The following is a 17142-nucleotide window of genomic DNA, read 5'->3' on the forward strand; positions in this document are numbered from 1 at the left end:
TGGTGTTTTCTACACCTTAAAACCTATGGAAAGGTGGCCTCTTCTGGAGAAAAAGGACAGGTTTGCATTTCAGCTCAAGACAAGGAGTCTGGAAGTCTGAGCTCAGTTCCTAGTTCTATCACAGAAAATTTCTAAGCCTTTGAACAAGACACTGAACATTTTATTTCACCAGTAGTATCTGATTTTAGATGCCTTGATGGATGGGTGTCTGTGCCTTTGAACACGCAGTCTTACTGGTATGTGCAGTTCTCAAAACCATGGATTTACCCAACGATGGATTAAAAAAAAAAACATTAAGCAATAAAAATTAAGAGCAGTATGTAATTAAGTAGCAGTGAAGAAAATAAGATATTTTGCTCCATAGCTCAAAGGACATCAGTCTGTATACACGCAGTTTTTTTCCTTCATAACACACATTGTAGGAACGCAAGTCCTAGAAGAGGCTGTGGCTATGTACATCAGATGTTCTGGAGATCTTCACAAAACTTGGCAGCATTCTCCATGGGTCTCACCCTGAATCCACTATGATCTCCTGCGGAAGGTCTCCCAGTACTGAGCATTGACTCTGTCTTTGTGTTTCTCTTCTTCTGACTTCCCCAGTTACGTATATGTTGCTATAAGAAGGGGAATATACAGCAGTCCTTAGCTGTGCCCAGAGTTTGAAGGAAAAAATGTCCTTATCCCAAGACTAAGTACTGCCATTGTCACGACTGTTCTCAACTTAAATTTTCACATCACTTTTGCTGCCTTTATATGCAAGTGTTCATTGCATAGCACATTTTAGTCTACAAAAGCTGGATTTTTAAATACATTCCCTTTATGTAATTTAAAAAGATGAATTTTTTTTCTAAAACACTAGACATACTGTTGTCTGAAAGGGGCATTCTGATGTGCGAATGTGAGTAATAATATCTACAAATGCAAATAGTCCTTGCAAAATTGAGCTGGGCAAGTGGTATCTACCCAGTGTTCATGTGTGGATGAAATTCTGTGGACGACTGCAATTCACTTGTACTTGCAGGTCCATTGGATGTGCAGCCTGAAGTCTGGACTGTTGTGCATTTCACAGTTTGGCCAATATTTTGCATTAAGTGCTTCACATACACACACAGTAAGCTGGGTTTGCTATCATATTAAAATGTCCTTAAAATATATTTTCAGTGATTGTAGTACACTACAAAAGCAACAAGCCAAAACGAGCTCAGTACCATGCCTGAATGATTCCTGCAGAAGTCCATCAATGTCAGTGGCATTTTCTTTCCCTCTGTTCCTAGAACACATTATGCAGCCCGGTGTAGGCTAATGTGCATATCGCAAATGGTGTAACAATAGTCCCTTCAGCTGAACGCAGTCTTGTGCAAATTGTGAAACCTCAACAGCTAGCAAAAAACACTGAAAAATACAACACCTCTTTTAAATCCTGAACTTACTGTTTTGCAAGGGTGTTCATATAATGGGAAAAGGTTGCTGGTCCATCACCATCAAAGTGCCCACAGGTCAAGGAAACAAGTATAGGCATTTGTGTACAAGCACTGTCCGTTTTTAACTCCCAGTTTTCTTTGGAGGCTTTTCCACCTTTCATTCCAACCCTTTTCCTTTTCCAGCTTGAGAGCACTGCTGCTCACAGAGATGCCTGTTTGGGGGGGTGACACGCAGAGGGACCCTTCAGCCATCCCACAGCTGGGTGCTGTAATGTAGTCAGCACTCCAGCAGTTGAGTAGCAGCACACACAGTTAAGTCAGTCATAACAAAGCATGATAACAGTCATGATTTTCACTCCTTCCAGCTTTCACTTCTCCACCTAGTTGTGATCTCTATAAAATAGGAGCAAAAGGCTCCTCTTTAAAATATTCATCAGGTCTCTCAGAACACACTTACTGCTGTGTTTTTCCTTTGGGGAAGAAGCATTGTCGTGTCTGCTGTGCAGAGGAATAAAAGATGATCTTTGATGCAATGGCAACATGCTAATCACTAAGAAGTATGCTAAGAGCTATGAAATACTCAATGTAATCTCTTTGAGGCAAGAGAGACTTTTTTATTTTTCATTTGTACAGCTATTAGCACAATTGGGTTCTGACTGACAGCTACTACTGCCGCATTACTAGAACTAGTTATTGCCTTTGTCTTGTTTATTAGGGTTGTTATTATAGGGACTATTATTATGGTGAGATTTAATTAAACAACATGCAATGACAACGGAAACACCTCCATCATTTCCTGTTTTCTAAAAAACCTACTTCTCAGTAAATCTATTCCACTACTTCCATTTTCAAAGAAGACCCAGATGTTAGCATACAGAAAAGCACAATGCTGTGCAGTGGAAGGTACACCATATGCAGAACAAATAACTTTAAACCCAGGGAACTGAGTGCTTATTATTCACATACTTTTTGTGTTCTGTGGTCACCATTTGGCAACATTTATCATTAATGACCACACAAAGATATTTGAAAGCCTTTGTAATTTCCTGGGTTTAGGATGATGGAAAATTCAGAACCATTGTATATTTGTGCTATACATTCACATTACATAAATTTTCAGTATCTAATGACAAGTCCTATATGGAGATTTTGTTTGCAGGGTCTTCTTGTTTTTTCCCCCCTTTTTTCTGCTTTCAACTCTTTTGATTCTACCAATTCGCTCTTTAGCAGCCAACAGTTATATTAGAATTAAATTACACTTCCAAGTTTATCACTTAAAATATAGAAATTTGGCCTAGAAAGCTGAATAAAACATAATTTCCTGAAAGTATTCCAGTGTTTTCATTATGAGTTGCTGACTAGGCTAAAATAATATCATAGAATCATAGAATCATAGAATCGTTAAGGTTGGAAAAGACCCTTAAGATCATCGAGTCCAACCATTAACCTATGTGGCATTTATAGATGAAGTCACTTTTCAAAAAGGATCCAGTCTGCTTTAATAACGTTCTTACTTCCCTTTGTGTTCTGTCTCTTCTGTTCCTGTGTTTGTATGCGTGATATACATCATATGTAAATATTCTGAGTATATGAAGTATCTCTGTTTTTCTAAATGACTAATTTTAATACCTGGCAAAATATCATCCCTTTTGGTTTGGAATACAGCAGCTCTTCAACAAAGGAAAGTTGCACAACAGTTTACAACATTAAAAAAGGTAAGGAAGACAGCTTCTTATGAAGACCAGTGCCCTTTTTTCATAACCTGATTAGAATTTCTACCTCTTAGTTTGTCAAGTCAAGAAGCTATACATTTAAACTAATCAAAATATCTAAGTCACAGTGGCTGACATGGACCGTTTAATCTGTGACAGGGGATTTTCCACATCAAAATAGTATTGTAGCAGTTGCAGTCTTAGAGAAAACAAGATGAGTGGCCCATCTGTACTGTTAAAGACTATAATCCTTTCAAAATGAAGGTTATCATCTTTGAAACAATACTGATCTTTTAAAATAAAATGTCACAGAATAGGGAAATGGAATCACTTTGCATCATTAGTTTCTCAAAGGCTTTGCTCCAGAAAGAAATCTTGTGGTCTTTGTAGCAGCTTTATAAACAGTTTCAAATGTTCCAATAATATATAAAATCCATTTTTTTTCTTTTCTATTACTTCTTGTGTACAGTGCTAGTAGTGGATATCAGGTTTATAACACCCACAAAAAGTAGGTAAAGAGATGTACACTCTCTGCTCTAGGAGACTATGCTGTTCCAGTCAGGGATCCTGGTACGTACGTGCTGGGGGGGAGGGAGACACCAGGTTCCTTTCTTGGGTTTGCATTCTTTTTTTAACCCTAAGTGAAGGGAAAGTCCTTTTGTTAACTAGAGAAAGTCTGTGGATGAAAAAGACAAGTGCATAAAAATACTTTCAAAGATGATGATCACAAAACTAAATTTCCTTTTTCTTCCTATCAGACTGTTCATGGGATTCTCAAGCTGAGAAATTAGTTTCCTATAGCCCCGAGTAGCCCTAACCTATAGAAGAGGCAGATGTGTGTATTGCCTTCAGGCCTGGGCAAAGCTGTCCAAGTCTGGTATGGCCTATCTAAATAAAGACCAAAGAGAGAGGAATACTGTCAGTGATAGCCATGTTTTAATCAAAAATACATCCCGTGTACTCTGATTTATTTGATCAGTTCAGCTAATGCAAAGACCTAAATTTCTGTCAGGCAGTTGACCCTGTCTGAAAAAGATTTTGGTTCATCAGATTAGCACTCAAAAATATCAGTAAAAAAACCCAACTTGCTGAGTTTGAAGGAGCTGACAGGTCCCAAACGCCTACTGTTAATGGGATAGCATTATCAATAGGGATTGTTCCTGTGGGATTCTTAAGGGATCAGTGCCAGATCCAACTACTAGCTTTTCTGTTCCAGCCCTTGAAGTATATCTACAACCACTGCCTTAGAATTTGCCTGTGGCAGAAAGTTTGGCAGAATGACCAATAGAGAAGACAAGACAGTCAGAAAAAGCTATCTGAATCACCCTGTAGCCTGGATTCATTACTGCAGTGCTTTAATACCACCAACATCAGGTATCTAAGCATAAGTAAGGCAGGTCATGGAGTACCCTGGAACCATTGTTTCCAGAAAGATTTAGGAATTAGCATCAGGCCCAGCCAGCATGGGTTCACGAAGGGAAGATCATACTTGACCAACCTGATCTCCTTCTGTGACAAGGTGACCCGCTTAGTGTATGAGGGGAAGGCTGTGGATGTTGTCTACCTGGACTTCAGTAAGGCCTTTGACACTGTCTCCCACAGCATTCTCCTGGAGAAACTGACTGCACATGGCCTGGATAACTTCACTCTCCACTGGGTTAAAAACTGCCTAAACAGCTGAGCCTAGAGAGTGGTGGTGAATGGAGTCAAATCCAGTTGGCGACCAGTCACGAGTGGTGTTCCCCAGGGCTCAGTACGGGGGCCAGTCCTGTTCAATATCTTTATTGATGATCTGGATGAGGGGATTGAGTGCACCCTCAGTAAGTTTGCAGATAACACCAAGTTGGCTGGAAGTGTTGATTGGCTGGAGGGTAGGAAGGCTCTACAGAGGGATCTGGACAGGCTGGATCAATGGGCCGAGGCCAACTGTATGAGATTCAACAAGGCTAAGTGCCGGGTCCTGCACTTGGATCACAAGACCGCCGTGCAACGCTACAGGCCTGGGAAAGAGTGGCTGGAAAGCTGCCCAGCGGAAAAGGACCTGGGGGTGTTGGCTGACAGCCAGCTGAACATAAGCCAGCAGTGTGCTCAGGTGGCCAAGAGGGCCAATGGGCATCCTGGCCTGTATCAGGAATAGTGTGGCCAGCAGGACTGGGGAGGTGATAGTGCCCCTGTACTCGGCACTGGTGAGGCCACCCCTCACTACAAGAAGGACATTGAGGTGCTAGAGTGTGTCCAAAGAAGGACAACAAAGCTGGTGAAGGGTCCGGAGCACAGGTCTTACTAGGAGCAGCTGAGGGAACTGGGGTTGTTTAGTCTGGAGAAGAGGAGGCTGAGGGGAGACCTTATTGCTCTCTACAACTACCTGAAGGGAGGTCATAGTGAGGTGGGTGTTGGTCTCTTCTCCCAAGTAACAAGCCATAGGACAAGAGGAAATGAGCTCAAGTTGTGCCAGGGGAGATTTAGATTAGATATTAGGAAAAATTTCTTCACGGAGAGAGTGGTTAGGCATTGGAACAGACTGCCCAGGGAAGTGGTACAATCACAGTCCCTGAAAGTATTCAAAAAACGTGTGGATGTGGTGCTTGAAATTATGACTGAAATTATGGCTTGAAATTATGGCTGAAATTATTTTCCCTGTAATACTGCAACTAGATGATAACAGCAGCCTGTTTGATACTTGCGAATGACATAATTGTGATATCAACTAAGGCAAAGGTGATCTAGGTTGAATACTAGCAAAAAGTAGCTAGTGGGATCATGATGCACATTAGGAAATTGCAGGATGCCTTACACTGAGAGGTTTTAGGATAAAGACAGGTGCTCTAAGCATGCATCTTTCTTCCTGGATATAAGGAGACCCTCCACATTAGTACCTGAGAATCCTTCCGCTGTTGCCATTGAGTTGTCAACAATATGTCATGGCTTTTATGTGTATTTCATAATAGCCCTATGATGAGGTGAAGCATTTGTTTCTCATTAAACAGAATTTGGCCTGGACAGGATTATACTGCTTTTGTTTGTCTGGCTATTTGTGGACATAACTTGCCTTGTTCTCTTCCCCTCACAGGTTTATTCCTGAGGCTTGGTCCACCTGTAGTGTCACCTGTGGAGTGGGAAGCCAGGTGCGGCTTGTGAAATGTCAAGTGCTGCTCTCTTTCTCTCAGTCTGTGGCTGACTTGCCCATCGATGAATGTGAGGGTCCCAAACCTGTGTCTCAGAGAGCCTGTTACAGTGGTCCCTGCAGTGGGGATGCAACTGAATATACCCCAGAGGAAACTGAACTGCTGTATAGCAGCTTGCAGGAGTTTGATGAGCTCTATGACTGGGAATACGAGGGCTTTACGGAATGTTCAGAGTCCTGTGGAGGAGGTAAGTGCAAAATGTTTATGTGCTGGATTTGCTTTCCTTTGTCAAGTGTGTGTTTTGCAGTTAACACCCATGGACATGCTGCTTTGCTACAGCTATTTACAATCATAGAATCATTTAGGTTGGAAAAGACCTTTAAGATCATTGAGTCCTACCATATTTGAAAAGGCATGGATGAAAATGGTGAAAAAAAAAAACCATGTGTGCAACGTATTTTAGCCCAGGACTTTCAGGGTCCATGCTCAGGCTGTCACCAAGAGTGATAAATGTATCACATATTTCTGTTTCCTTGTGTCAGCTGATCACTCAAAAGGCACTCATGCAAAAAAGCTGAATGTTAAAGTGGTCTGGTGACATAGGCTAAGAATCACGTGTCATTTTCAGTTTTTATCTCTTGATTTGTATTGTGCAAGTATAAAAATGTGGAAGTAAATTGTCCTCCCATAGCAGATGCACTAAATTACTGAAATTCTAAGTGTTCAGCAGGTTCCGTAACTCCTATCACTAAGTGACATTAGCTCCGATCCCAGTGCAAAAGAAAACATATGGTAAAAAAACACTAATGGTGTGATTGTCTGAAGCTAGCCACTTGGAGTTTCTGAAGGCTTGCCACTTGGAGTTTCTCAAAGTTAATCAAGGTCTCAGGTTCTACAGGTAATAGAGTATTAATGCACAGCTCTCTGGTATCCTTTTTTTCCCCATCATTTTGTCTAGCTAGTTCTGAGAAATACGTCCACTCCAGTATTTTTTAAATTAAACTTAGACTTCTCCAGTTGCTGTCTTTTTACATTACAAGTTTCAGGCTATTTAAAAAAGGATTACTATAGATAAATACAGGATACTGTAGAATTGGAAACCACTCAGCACTTTATGAATGGTTAATAGTGTGATATGTACAGATTCACCAGTAATCAGCTACAAACTTAAAAAACACACTTAGCAGAAAATAATGCAAAGGTTTTCTATGCTTACTTTTAGCTTGCTGATAGTAGTCAGTGTTTCGAGTAGGTCACAAAGAGTTGTCAGACCACTGCCACTACTGCTTTGTTTCCTACATAAAAAATATGACACTAATGTATGCTAAGTGGTGATGAACGCTGACTTTACAGGAGTATCTGTCATATATTGAGGCTACTAGTGAGCAGTAACAATTTGTCACACTTACACTGTGAATACTGAAACCTGAATAGCTTCTAGAAATATCCTTTTGAAGTCATTTCTTTGAATGTAGTGATTATGTGTGATTTTTCAAATATAGCTCACAGAGACTGATATGATAGAGACAGTTTGCTTTATCAATTTAATCTCCTTCAATTTGCAGGAAAAATTGTTAGCCAATAGTTCTTTTTGTCTGACGTCAACTCCAAATTTTCCAGATTAGCAGATGCTAAGTCAGATATTTTTGTAGCCATAGGTGCAAGACCGTTCAAACTAATTTTATTGTTTTTGGAGTCTCAAGAGAAGAAACTGGATAGATGCAGAAGTAACCTTTCACCTCCCAGAAGTAGCAACCAGAAGGAATTAGTTAGTCATTTGGTCTGCTGTTAGTGGCTGCATTTCCCAGAGCTGTCATCAAATATCATGTAACAATTATTCTATTCTGGTAGATATAAACACAGAAAATCTCATTTGATGGTATTTTGAAAGTGAACTTAAACTGCCTAGATCTGTGTCCCACCCTTACACCCTTTTATATTGTGATTTCCTATTGAGAACTGGTTTCTTTTTTTCAGGGAAAGCAATTTTAAAGCAGACAGCTTTTTGTTCTGGTAATATTGTGCAGTAAATAATGTTTAGAATTTGGTTACTTGGCAAATAAACTTTCTGAAGCTCATATACTTTTTTAATTATCTCTGTACTATGGAACTTCTGATGGATAATCAAAGGTCTTTGTATTCTCTAAACGTTCAGTGATCCATCCTTGATTTAAAGCTTATAACCGTATGCCACATCGACCTATCAAAAACAGAGGGACAGATGTTATCAATATGCTGAGACACATTCAGTGCAAGATTCAAGGAGAAGCTGAAGAAAGTGATTCTGACCACATTTGTTTGCTGCTGGAGCAAGCCAGATTTTTTTTTTTTTGTCACTGGCACAGCTATTAGAGCCAGAAACTTCTGTCAATACATAGTCTAGCAACCACAGACTGGTTACATTCAGGCAGGAGCCTTTTTCTTCAATACCCATGTTGTCAGTAAAGATTACTGGTCCTACGGGTACCTTTAAAAGGTAAAAAGTTGTAAGAATCTCTGAAAAGAAATTATAATGAGCAGAGTAGGATGCTGGTAGGATAGACTGAAATAATTGGAAATAAAATCAGAGATGACTTAGGTGACAGGAACAAGCACGGGGAATGAACTTACTGGGAGGTTTGGGGCAGGTTGAATACTGAAAAGTGAAGAGCAGTAGTATCAGAGCTTGGCTATATGAATTGATAAAACAAAACCATCAGTCTGAGAAATGGAGAAAAGGCTGAATTCAAGACTTCGCAGTCAATCACTTTTGGATAGTCACCACAGAAACAGACAATGCAAAAATGTTAAGGTAGTTGATAATCATGGGTCAAGAGCTCATTAGTGACACACTTCAGAGAGGAGAAGTTGAAGCTCTGGAAGTACACTTAGTTTATAAAATTTTGATCTGAAAAGAAAAACATCCAGCACATACAAATACTGAGTGAGCTGTATCCCTAGCAAACAGAATGACGTCACCAGCATGTGGCAGGACTCAGTAGTTTCTTTCCATAGAGTTAAGAAGGGTACTTTCCTGATTTCCATACCTCTGGATTAGCAATCCTTCTCTCCTGGCTTCATCAGATTGGTCTTGCTCTCAGGCCTGCACAAGTGATCAATGAAAAATAGAGTAATTTGAACACAGTGCCATTTCCCGTTAGGTGGAGAACAACCTCTGTTCTGCAGCCAGGAGCAGTCTGTCCTGGGGAATCCATATACCTCTGCTGTACACAATATGATAACATGCTCAACAGAAGAATGATTGTGATGGAAAGATACTGAACATGACAGGGTAGAGAACCTATTGTTTATGCACATAAATTTCATCAGTTTCCTTTCCTAGAAATAAATCACTACCATTTGTTTTATTCTTTCAATGGGCTATCCTTTTTACAATTTTTTTAAGTCTTTTGGGAGATTACTTGAGTAGCAAAATGGCTCGAAAATATGGGGCCACCTTGTAAAGAAGGAAACACACAACAATGATGGCTACCTTCAGGGACTTTGGTAATTTCAATGTTGATGTCCATGTCCAAAAATGTCAAACTTCTTTCTTCTCTTCAGCACCTTGAGTACAGTGGAGACACTGACTATCCTTGTTTCATAGGCATGCCCTGAATAGGCTTGCACACATAGGAGCCAATAAATTGTTCAACATGCCACTTTGCTGTGGGCCTCTCCTCAGCATGTACTGAGAATAAGGGGAATGAATCCATGAATAATTTCAGGAGTACAGGAACTACGACGAGGTGCAGAACTTTGGTCCTGTTGAATAATATGATGTCATTGTTTGCATAATGACATGTGCTCTGGCATTAGAAACGGCAAAAGGTATTGTCAGTTCTGTTACACCGCTGTTGGAGCGGTTCAAGCTCTTCCAATGCTATTTTTTTTTAAACGTTAGTGTCTTCAAAAGATAGTGAGATATTTTGGAAAACTGTTGTTTTTGAGAAGATGATGCAATTGTTATGAGTTCAGCTAGTCTTTTCCTAACTCAGGAAGTAGGGATGAATGTAAAAAGCATACTTCCACTTTGCTTGAACCACGGTGGATTAGATCTTTAGGAAGTTCAGACCAATTATTATCCTCAGACCCCCTGGGGAAGAAGTAGATCCTCTCTCATTAAGTACTCTTTCCTATGGCATGTAGTGTTGCAATCCCTGAGTTTCTAGCTTTCTAACCTTGTGATCCAAAACAACTGTAATATTCCCACCTTACTCACAGGAAAAGTGAGATGGAGTAACTGGTATGTCAAAGAGTACATAAGGAACCTGGTATCACCAAGGATTTCCTGAGTTAAAACACAGTTGTCAAATCCTCCAGCTTCTCTTTTAGTCCCAAAAGCTATCCTTGTTTCTGTCCCAGCTCTCAGATACACCCTGCAGGTTTGCATCTTCAGTTTAGGTGCAGGTCTGTTGATGCAGAAGAATAACTGAGAGCATCTGAATTGTCTGGCCTTGTTTTACTTTACTTTTGCATGTATAGCAATCATATTGTTGCTTAAAATATAGTATGCCAAAGTCAAGGCCATCTTCACACCTTAGCCTGCTTGACTGACAAATAAACAGCCTCATTGCACTCAGTGAAAGGATGAGTCACTAGAGAGCACTGGACAATTTTCTGTCCAGGGAAGGTAAGTGGTGAATGAACCTAGGGACTTTTCACTGCAATTGAGACACCTAGTGAGACTGAAAGCAAGGGCAAGTAAAAGCCAGCATCCCATGTGGTGTATTGATCAGGTCATCTCCCAGCTGGCTGGGAACCAGGATACGAAAGGTGCAGTAAGCAATGTATGACTGTGTCTGAGTTACAGGAGTTACAGATGAAGGCTTTTCCCAATAGAAGGGAGAAAAGGAATTGTGATTTTCCCTACTCACTCAGGTATGCTCTGCCAAGAAACATCCCCCTTTGGTAGACATTCATACCATAGTCCTCAAAGACTGTCAGGCAAAGCGCTTGGATGTGGGCAGCAAACCCCTCACCGACGTGCGGGAAGCAGCCTCCTCGCTCTCTGCAGCCAGGGCTGCACCCATTGAGTTGGCAGCCCTGGGTGTGAGGCTGTGCTTCTCCACACACAGCAGCCCCAGTGCAGCCCCGCTGGCCCCACCAGGCCCATCTCTGCCCTCGGCTGCCCCTCCACATACGGAGAGCTGGCTGTGACCATACATTGTTGTGTGCAGGTGTCCAGGAGGCTGTGGTGAGCTGCCTGAACAAACAAACCAGGGAGACCGTGGACGAGACACTGTGTGTAACCAGCCGCCGTCCTCCACAGCTGCTGAAAGCCTGTAGCCTGGACCCCTGCCCCCCAAGGTAGGCTTCTTATATCTTATCACCAGGCATACATTTTTTTCCAGATTTAAGAGAGATGTGATCACTGATGAAGTTGAGAAACTGATCTTCAAGTTCCCCATGAATCTGAGACATTCAGTGGCAGGGATGCTTGGATCTGGACATTACTGAAATGACTCCTGAAGTACAAGAGTAAAACACGCAGACGAGAGCCTAAGACAGCTCCCCAGGTTGCAGTACCACAGGTTCAGCTGTCTGGGCTCAGCAGATCTGTGTCACTGCACCTAGTACTCCTTTTAACTGACGTGAAGTGAGCAGAGGTGATGTGAGTGAATAAAACTCTGCTGCTGCATAAAGTAGCAGATCAGCACTACGGGTCATTGTTATCGCAGGTGCGGATACCCAGGCCAGGGCTCTTTGGTCTTGTCCAGACATCGTTTAATTGACTTTGAGGAATCCATGACAAAAGCAAAACAAATACACAAGTGTGGGTGATTGTAGTCCAGTATGTTGCCCAGAGCAATTTAAACAACACTAGCAGTATGAAAAAAAGAATTTTAAATAACTTGGGACCCCAAACTCAATGGCCTTTCGGTCTGGAGGCACGCACTGCCTCACATATGCTCTTTCTCAGACTGCAGGGGCTTACAGCCTCTTCACACCACAGTCGTATTGACTGAGAAGTGCAAAGCAGTGGTAAAAGCAAAGGGCAAACTTCAGACCTCTTGCCTATTCAGGTCCTGCAGGCAGCCGATTTATGCATTGGCTTGACTTTACCCAGAGTGGTGTCAAGTTTAAGAGACTTCTCCAACCTCCCCTCTCACAAAAGGTTTTGCAGAACCTATTCCTCCCTGGCCTCAGGCAGCTTCCACAATCCCAACCCTAAAAACAGCAGATCTTTGTCTGCAAAGATTTGCATCTATACCTTATATAAGAGAAAATAACTGTTATGAGGTTCCCGTGGTTTATTTAAATAGACCTGGACCTGTCAAGTCTTCAAGATGTACTGTATACATATTGTCTTTATTCCCAGCTGTACACAGGTGCATTTACTCTCTTCTGGTAGTGTGGCAGCTTTGAAATACATTGATTTATAACTTTGGACTATTTAAAACACTCAGTGCTGCCTAGGTGGTAGATATTCCTTAGAGTGTATGTTGGTAGGTGTATGTATTCTTTGTATGACAGCAGGCTACACAGAGGTATATCATTATGAATATTAGTAGATTTTGGGCACACAGAGAAGGTTCCCATTAAAAATCAAATATGACATCAAATATGGCCAGTATCCAAGAATGATAAGAACAGAAATAATGTTTTGAATGGATGATCAGAATTTTGAGTCTGTGACAAGCAGAGCCAAATAGGATGACATGTTTCACCAAAGCATTACAAGAATTGTAATGCATATGAGGATATCACAACCCTGACTTTGTTAAATTGTCTGTATTGCTGGCAATAACACCCAAATATTATATTAATGCTTGAAAATGCAGTCAAATCTGGCAAATCAACAAAGAGTTATAGGACTGGTGCCACAGCCAGGAGTGTGGCTACTTAGACCATGGGACTCACTTTGAGAAACCTGGTCTTCTAGGGGCTGATGGGGTCCATCTGTCAGAGAAGGGGAAGAGCATCTTTGGTCATAGGCTTGCCAAGCTGGTGAAGAGGGCTTTAAACTAAAATTGCTGGAGGAGGGGAACCTCAGTCCCATCCCACTACCAGTTTAATGCCAGTGCCACCAGCAGATGCCCAGAACCTGGAGAAGCATTACAGGTCAGCAGGAGAGCACCTGAAGAGCAGCACAAAGGAATTCCAGCCACTCCAGCCAGCTTCATCACAGGCCCATCTTGAATGCCTCTAGGCAAACACATGGAGCATGGGGAGTAAACAAGAGGGGTTAGAGACGTGTGCACACCTACAGGGCCATGATCTTATTGGCATCACGGAGACATGGTGGGATGACTCCTATGACTGGAGTGTTGGAATGGAAAGATACAGGCTCTTTAGGAAGGACAGACAGGGGAGACGAGGAAGGGTTGTCACCCTCTAGGTCAATGACCAGCTGGAGTGCATGGACCTCTGCCTGGGGGTGGATGAGGAGCCGACTGAGAGCTTATGGCTCAGGATTAAAGGGAGGACAGGGACAGGTGACATTATAGCGGGGGTCTGCTACAGGCCACCCGACCAGGAAGACTGAGCAGATGAGGCCCTCTATAGACAGATAGGAGCAGCCTCATGTTCACAAGCCCTGGTCCTCATGGGGTGCTTCAACCACCCTGATATTTGTTGGACGGACAACACAGAGGGGCATAAGCAATCCGGGAGGTTCCTGGAATGCGTTGATGGTAACTTCCTTTTCAAAGTGACAGAGGAGCCAATGAGGAGAGGTGCTATGCTGGACCTTGTTCTCATCAACAAGGAGGGGCTGATGGGGAATGCAAAGCTCAAGGGCGGTCTTGGCTGCAATGACCATGAAATAGTGGAGCTCAAGATCCTTAGGGCACGGAGGAGGCCGCACAGCAAACTCACTACCCTGGACTTCACAGAGCAGACTTTGGCTTCTTCAGGGATCTGCTTGGTAGAGTACCTCTGGATAAAGCCCTGAAGGGAAGAGGGGCTCAAGAAAGATGGTTAATATTCAAGGATCACCTCCTCCAAGCTCAGGAGCAATGCATCCCAACAAAAAGGAAGTCAGGCAAAAACACCAGGAGACCTGCATGGATGAACGAGGAGCTCCTGGACAAACTCAAACAGAAAAAGGAAGCCTACAGAGGGTGGAAGCAAGGACAGGTATCCTGGGAGGAGTACAGAGAAACTGTCCGAGCAGCCAGGGTTAGGAAAGCTAAAGCCCTGATAGAATTAAATCTGGCCAGGGACATCAAGGGCAACAAGAAAAGCTCATATAGGTACGTCAGTGATAAAAGGAAGACTAGGGAAAATGTGGGCCCTCTTTGGAAGGAAACAGTAGACCTAGTTACCCAGGATATGGGGAAGGCTGAGGTACTCAATGACTTTTTTGCCTCTGTCTTCACCAGCAAGTGCTCAAGCCACACCGCCCAAGTCACAGAACGTAAAGGCAAAGACTGGGAGAATGAAGAACCACCCACTGTAGGAGAAGATCAGGTTTGAGACCATCTAAGGAACCTGAAGGTGCACAAGTCCATGGGACCTGATGAGATGCATCTGAGGGTCCTGAGGGAACTGCCAGATGAAGTTGCTAAGCCACTATCCATCATATTTGAGAAGTCATGGCAGTCCAGTGAAGTTCCCATTGACTGGAAAAGGGGAAACATAACCCCCATTTTTAAAAAGGGAAAAAAGGAAGACCTGGGGCCAATCAGTCTCACCTCTGTGCCCAGCAAGATCATGGAGCAGATCCTCCTGGAGACTATGGTAAGGCACATGAAAAATAAGGAGGTGCTTGGTGACAGCCAACATGGCTTCACTAAGGGCAAATCGTGCCTGACAGATTTGGTGGCCTTTTACGAAGGGGTTACAGAGCTGGTGGATAAGGGAAGAGCAATTGATGTCGTCTACCTGGACTTGTGCAAAGCATGTGACACTGTCCTGCATGACATCTTTGTCTCTAAACTGGAGAGACATGGATTTGACGGATGGACCACTCGGTGGATAAGGAATTGGCTGGATGCTTGCACTCAAAAGTTGCAGTCAATGGCTTGATATCCAAGTGGAGACCAGTGACGAGTGGCATTCCTCAGGGGTCAGTACTGGGACCAGTGCTCTTTAACAACTTTGTTGGTGACATGATAGTGGAGGGAGTGCACCCTTAGCAAGTTTGCCCATGACACCAAGCTGTGTGGTGCAGTCGACGTGCTGGAGGGAAGGGATGCCATCCAGAGGGACCTTGGCAGGCTGGAGAGGTGGGCCTATGTGAACTTCATGAAGTTCAATAAGTTCAAGTGCAAGGTCCTGCACATGGGTTGGAGCAATCCCAAGCACAAACACAGGCTGCAGAGAATGGATTGAGAGCAGCCCTGAGGGGAAGGACTTGCAGGTGTTGGTTGATGAGAAACTCAGCATGAGCTGGCAATGTGCACTCGCAGCCCAGAAAGCCAGCCATATCCTTGGCTGCATCAAAAGAAGCGTGGCCAGCAGGTCGAGGGAGCTGATTCTCCCCTTATACTCTGCTCTCATGAGACCCCACCTGGAGTACTGTGTTCAGCTCTGGGGCCCCCAACATAAGAAGGACACGGAGCTGTTGAAGCAAGTCCAGAGGAGGGCCATGGAGATAATCAGAGGGCTGGAGCACCTCTCCTATGAAGGAAGGCTGAGAGAGTTGGGGTTGTTCAGCCCAGAGAAGAGAAGAGAAGGCTCTGGAGACACCTTAGAGCAGCCCTCCAGTACCTGAAGGGGGCCTACAAGAAAGGTGGAGAGGAGCTTTTTACAAGGGTATGTAGTGATAGAATAAGAGGTAATGGCTTTAAACTGAAAGAAGGTAGATTTAGATTAGATATTAGGAAGAAAATCTTCACTATGAGGGTGGTGAGGCACTGGAACAGGTTGCCCAGAGAAGTTGTGGATGCCCCTCCCTGGAACTGTTCAAGGCCAGGCTGGATGGGGCTTTGAGCAACTTGGTCTAGTGGAAGGTCTCCCTGCCCATGGCAGGGAGGTTGGAACTAGATGATATTTAAGGTCCCTTACAACTGAAACCATTCTATGATTCTATGAAAAGAACTTTGTAGGTGGAAATCTCACTATAATTTATAGGTCGCAGCATCACTGGAGCTGAGAGTGCATGGTAGGAGATTGATCACCCATCGATTCTGACATGGAAAATAAATATTCACTGGTTAAGAAAAAATAAGGCACAGTCATGTAGTATTTATGTGAGTTCTGTTGCAAAAATAGTCTGAGAAATTGGGTGAATACTTTTTGAATTAGTCTGTGTGATAATTCATACCACAGTGGTAACCTTGCTACCAGAGGGGAGCTAGTTTAAAGTAACCTTGGGCATGTAGTCCACCCCATGGATTACAAGATGATCGTTCTGTAGGTGAGAATCAGGCCATGAAGCAGAGGTGAAAGGCGATTGAGGCAGCAGGGGGAGACTAAGAAGCTTTCATTGACCCCTAGGTCTGCAATTGAGATAAGGGGAAATGACTCCCTTCTCTGTATATACATCTCCTCTCCCTCCAGCCCCCTCAGTCTGGAGGAAATTGCCTGTCTGCAGAGATTTAAGTGGCATAGCATGAAGAACAGCACATGTTTTTGCAAAATGGCTCCTCTGGTAAGGCCTAAAACTCAAGGCTGCAGACAGCAGGCAGCATGGCTAATGGAAAGAGAGGCAAGAGGGGAAGCTGATGTTTCTCCCAGGCAGGCTGTGACAGGATAAATTCCTTATTTTCTGCAAGCTTCTGAAGTGCTATGTCTATTAAAGCCACTGTATTACCATTGTATATACCATTGTATTAAATACAATGGTATATTAATTAAACTGATAGTATTTAGTGTATGAAGATTATTGCTTTATAATCATTAATTACATCAGTCTTAAGACTTCCAAAGAGAACACGTGAGAAAAAAAAAAGAAAAAAATAAAGGCTTTAGGGTTTTCTCTTTGTTTTAATCATAAGTTGCTTCAGGATTCTAATT

The 17142-nt window shown here is 42.8% G+C and overlaps 1 protein-coding gene across 1 annotated transcript in view; it reads left to right on the forward strand.

Annotated features, from left to right (window-relative positions):
- The window catches only part of ADAMTSL1 (ADAMTS like 1), a gene marked incomplete at both ends in the record, with an annotated part of 200599 nt that overhangs the window by 112355 nt on the left and 71102 nt on the right, over positions 1-17142 (forward strand). Inside the window, 2 exons of the mRNA XM_082335407.1 lie at positions 6204-6505; positions 11418-11547. Coding sequence (XP_082191533.1) covers positions 6204-6505; positions 11418-11547 — 432 coding nt within the window. The remainder of the gene's footprint in view (positions 1-6203; positions 6506-11417; positions 11548-17142) is intronic.

This window comes from Platalea leucorodia (assembly GCF_965183815.1).
Source record: "Platalea leucorodia genome assembly, chromosome: Z".
NCBI lineage: Eukaryota > Metazoa > Chordata > Aves > Pelecaniformes > Threskiornithidae > Platalea > Platalea leucorodia.